The sequence below is a fragment of the Etheostoma cragini genome, chromosome 8 (genome assembly GCF_013103735.1).
Source record: "Etheostoma cragini isolate CJK2018 chromosome 8, CSU_Ecrag_1.0, whole genome shotgun sequence".
Taxonomy (NCBI): Eukaryota; Metazoa; Chordata; class Actinopteri; order Perciformes; family Percidae; genus Etheostoma; species Etheostoma cragini.
Genome location: NC_048414.1, coordinates 26,594,488 through 26,599,012, shown reverse-complemented (window position 1 = coordinate 26,599,012; position 4,525 = coordinate 26,594,488). Strand labels below are relative to the sequence as shown.

The 4,525-nt window shown below is 39.4% G+C and overlaps 1 protein-coding gene across 5 annotated transcripts in view; it reads right to left on the bottom strand.

The window, feature by feature from the left end:
* The window catches only part of abcc8 (ATP-binding cassette, sub-family C (CFTR/MRP), member 8), an 80,487-nt gene extending 77,776 nt beyond the window's left edge, over window positions 1-2,711 (bottom strand). For 3 of the 5 annotated variants that reach the window (XM_034879426.1, XM_034879428.1, XM_034879427.1), the window contains exon 1: window positions 2,443-2,711. In XM_034879426.1, coding sequence (XP_034735317.1) covers window positions 2,443-2,463 — 21 coding nt within the window. In that variant the 5' untranslated portion in view covers window positions 2,464-2,711. The remainder of the gene's footprint in view (window positions 1-2,442) is intronic. The other 2 variants (XM_034879429.1, XM_034879430.1) reach the window with 1 other exon arrangement.
* Window positions 2,712-4,525: the final 1,814 nt, after the last annotated feature.

The following is a 4,525-nucleotide window of genomic DNA, read 5'->3' as shown; positions in this document are numbered from 1 at the left end:
TACAGCTGTTGAGTGAGCAAAGCTTGCCTACGCGTGAAGCACGTCATGTATTACTTTAGTATACGTTATATCTGCAGAGCACAGAAAAGGGAAGTGATTGAATAAATAGGCTAGAGACATAAAATATGAATTAATTCCTAGGAGGGATGCATTGTGTGTTCCGGTCCTGCTGGGAGAGATCCCTCTGCAGCCAATGGCAGCTCTGGGGGATCAGCAAAGACCCACATGGGAGCAGATTTTGATAATCCAGGAACCAACAGGGACAAACTCATGGCATTTTCTTTCTGATCCTGATTTATGTGTAATGTAATCCACTCCAAGGTAACCTTTACATGATAACAACAGGAAAATGAGCGTGAATGTTATGGACAGTTTACATGAGTGTTTACACACACACACACACACTCTCACACAGATATTTGGTAAAGGAGATTCACATAACATCATGTGTTCAACTGTTCTTTAGTTGTTATGGAAATGAGATCCTGTGCTGTAAAAATCAATTAAATAAAAAAATTTAAAAAAGTGTGCTCTTGATGGGGACCAACTTGAAGAGACAATCAGTTTTTTTCCCCATTGAAATGTCTGTTTGACAGCAGGTTTCCATATTATTAATTAGGTTTCTATAGTATTATTGGACAGATATTAATCTCTAAGAGACATACTGCTGTCTCTTTAATATATCAGAATGTTAAGAGATTTGCTTGCATATGGTGAATGCAGAAAAATAACAATTTGAGGGAATAGCAGCATTGGTGGGTGTCTGAAATGATCTTCACGTTAGGAAAAATAACAAAAGGTGTTAATTAAAATGTCACCTTGTTTGTGTGAATTCTGTTTGAACAGAACAGGCTTTTCCCTGCAAGCACATAGCTGTGCCCAAATGTATTAATCACCAGTGTCTTAGATTTGAAGATGTTGTTGTTGTGGGGAAATAAGCATTTCTGATATAGACTGAAGGTCAAGAGGCATTTTGCTAGAAATGAAATGCATGAAGCAGGGACAACAGGTATGGCTGCCTGAAGTTCCTGTTTATCCTTCATTTCAACAACCAAGATAATAACAGCATAACATCTGCAGTTATCATCTCATTTCCTGTCATTTGTTAACTACCTCCTTACTAAGAAGGCCATGCTGAATCCATCTGACAGCAAACAGTTGAGTTTAGTGAATAAACTAAACCAACGAGAGGGATATTCTCACAAACAACTGAAATCTGTTCATTATAATGGCTGAGCATGGCACAGACTAACCAGATGACATGTAAACAGGTGTTTCACTAACTTTGAATGGATTTAATTTGATGAATATAAGATGAATATTTATGTACTCAATGGCTCAACTTAACATACCTTTTTTTTACCATGCGGTATGTCTGTATTATTATCCTTCATATACTGTCACAACTTGGGAACTGGCCTATATACATCGGAGGGAAGCACCATTCATCACTTGATTGCCAAGGGAGAATTGAAGGATGTGTGTGTGTGTGTGTGTGTGTGTGTGTGTGTGTGTGTGTGTGTGTGTGTGTGTGTGTGTATAGAAAGAAAGCGAAGAGCAACAGTCACTCACCGAGACCCTCCACAATAAAGATTAGTATGGCTGTGGGTGTATGTGTGTGTGCGTGCGTGTGTGAGTGTGTGTGTGCGTGTGTGAGTGTAGAAAGAAAGAGAAGAGCAGCAGTCACTCACCGAGACCCTGAAAGAATAATGATTAGTATGGCTGGGGGTGTATATATTTATGTGTGTGTGTGTGTGTGTGTGTGTGTGTGTAGAAAGAAAGAGAAGCGCAGCAGCCACTCACCGAGACCCTGAAAGGATAAAGGTTAGTATGGCTGTGTGTGTGTGTGTGTGTGTGTGTGTGTGTGTGTGTGTGTGTGTGTGTATGTGTGTGTGTGTGTGTGTGTGTGCGCGCGCGCGCGCTCGCGCACGTGCGTGCACCTGTTCGTGTCTGAGATGATTTTGTCCGGGGGAGTAAAGTGAGTGATGGTCATGCATTGATCTATCTTCTTGGTCTCTCGTGCATGGATTCAAAGAATGAAAGGGGGGGGGCTCCAACTCATCTTTTACAAAATTGCGCTGACAATGTGTTCCCACAATGTAACAGCCCGGCCGCACAACCCAACACATCCAATATTTCTCCCATAAATCGCCCTTATAATAAAAGAATCCCAGTGATGTATGATCCCATAACAGCACACACAGAGGGATTCCTCAAGCAACCATTATGAAAATAAACATCATAGGCCTTCATCTGCATCCATACAGGTCTGTAAAATGACGTCTGCAAATGAAAACAGCGTGTAGGGCATACATTATGTAGGCCATGTGTGATTAAGTAATACATCATGATGTCAACCGCCAGAAAACAAAGCATTGCATCGATAGTGAAAAGTGGTAGTAGGCTATGATCAGTGGGAGAAACCCAACCACCAGCACTTACCGTTTTATATCGTGAGATCATTGTGTTTCAGCGGCGTTTCCCTGACTCCCAAAACCCACTCTTCAACACTGTCACTGTCCGTTGCGTCGGATGTAAAAAAAAACAACAAATGGGGTAAAATCTCCTAAATTGCAGCCTCACATGTGTTCACTGGCGGTTTCTTGCTATTCCGCTCTGTTTTAACATCCAACCGCAGGCGGCGGTTTAAGGTGGAGGCGGGGAGCTGTCCACGGTGCTGAACCCGGGTACCGGTGAGGAAGAGGAGGAGGAGGAAGAGGAGGGCAGATCTTCCACCGTCGACCGGCGGGATTCGGCTCAACCAAACACACCACAATGGCCAAACTCGCACACAGCAGTCGTGGATGTCAGCACGTACCGGTTATATAACTATAGCAACACACATTTAACATCATGACATGATGGAATTCTCGGCTTTTCTAGTTTCTTTCTAATTTATTTAACCCTCCTGTTGTCTTCAGGTCAAATTTGTGACCTTTAAAATATGTCATATGGGTTTTCTTTTTAGCCAAATTACCACAAAAAATGGATTGGATTCCTTACAACGCTATTTGTAAACACGATTAATCACTTTCATTCCTCTGATTGGTAAAAATAATTCATAATTTCTGCTTTTTAAACTCAAATATTACGTGTAATTCTGAACGATTGATTCATTTACATTTTTTTGCATACTTATATTTAAACAGTTGCACATTTAGTTTTTCCCATCTTGTATATACTTAAATATTTTTTCTTACATTCTTATATTTTATTCTTATATTTTGTTATTGTAATTATTATTATTTCATGTATATTGTATGTATGTATATTTTGTGTGCTGCTGTAACACTGTAATTTCCCATTTTTTTGGGATCAATAAATATCTATCTATCTATCTATCTATAAATGTGGGTTATTGACCATGAATTCTAAAAAGTACTGTAAAAGTAGTGGTAGTAAAAAAAAAAGAATGATAAAGGGACAAAAATGACAAATGTTTGTCCGTTTCTGACCCGGGAGGACAACACAAGGGTTGCTTCTGTACTCTGTTGGGATGTTGCTTTATCCTCACTAGCAGGATGAAGTCTGTCAACAAATGGGCAAATTCAAAAAGTTTTAATAAATTCACAAATACACATATACACACAGGTTTACTGCACATCTAATTTCTGCCCTCTCCTGGGTGACGTCCATGGGTACACAACTCTGCACAGCAACTTAAACAACTCTCTGCATCCTAATCATAAAACATCCAAATCATGTATGTAGTGTGCTTCACATTCAAAACGGCCTGTCACTCATATTTCCCCGGTTTCCCATATTTTATCAATCTCGCACCATCTCAGCCAGAGTCGGCACAATCTATGTACGCACATTAACCTTCGTAAGCCGTCCTTGAGGCCTCCAGACACTCGAGAACATTACACTTGTGTGTCTTCTCATTACATGGCTTTAAGCAAAATGCATTTGGTTACTGTGTTTAGAATAACTTGGATATAGGGAGTGCATACATTTAGATGTTATTTTTCCCATAAGTCTGATTATACATCTTCTTTAAATGCTTATGTAATGACATTTGGGTTTTTCTGAAAGCAGAATTATAAACACAGTTGGGACTCCCTTATTCACCAAGTTGTTGGAAATCCAAGAAGGAGCACTAATGCCCCCTGTGGAGATTTAATTAAAAAAACTGTATGGCTCACCTTGCTTGAAGTAAATCAATGCAGAGCTGGTGAAAAGAGCCAATAGATGGGTGAAGGAAAGCCTTAAAGCAAGGATGTGATACAGTAGCGCAACATTCTTTACCTCAAGCACCTTGTAAATGAGACCAATAGGGCTTATCCAACTTTAAATATGAGAAAATCCATATAACTTAGAAAATAATTTTACATTGTCACACAAGGACATAAAGTCATTATATGGCTTAAAACTTATTAAAAGGAACAAAAAACAAAGGACAGAGTTACCAGAATGTAAATAAGCCCCTATACAAGCCTAGAAATCTACACCGAAAGTTATATTTAGTTTTTTTCTGCAACGCAAACCTTGCAAGGTAATGTTGGAAAAAGGAGAACAGACAATC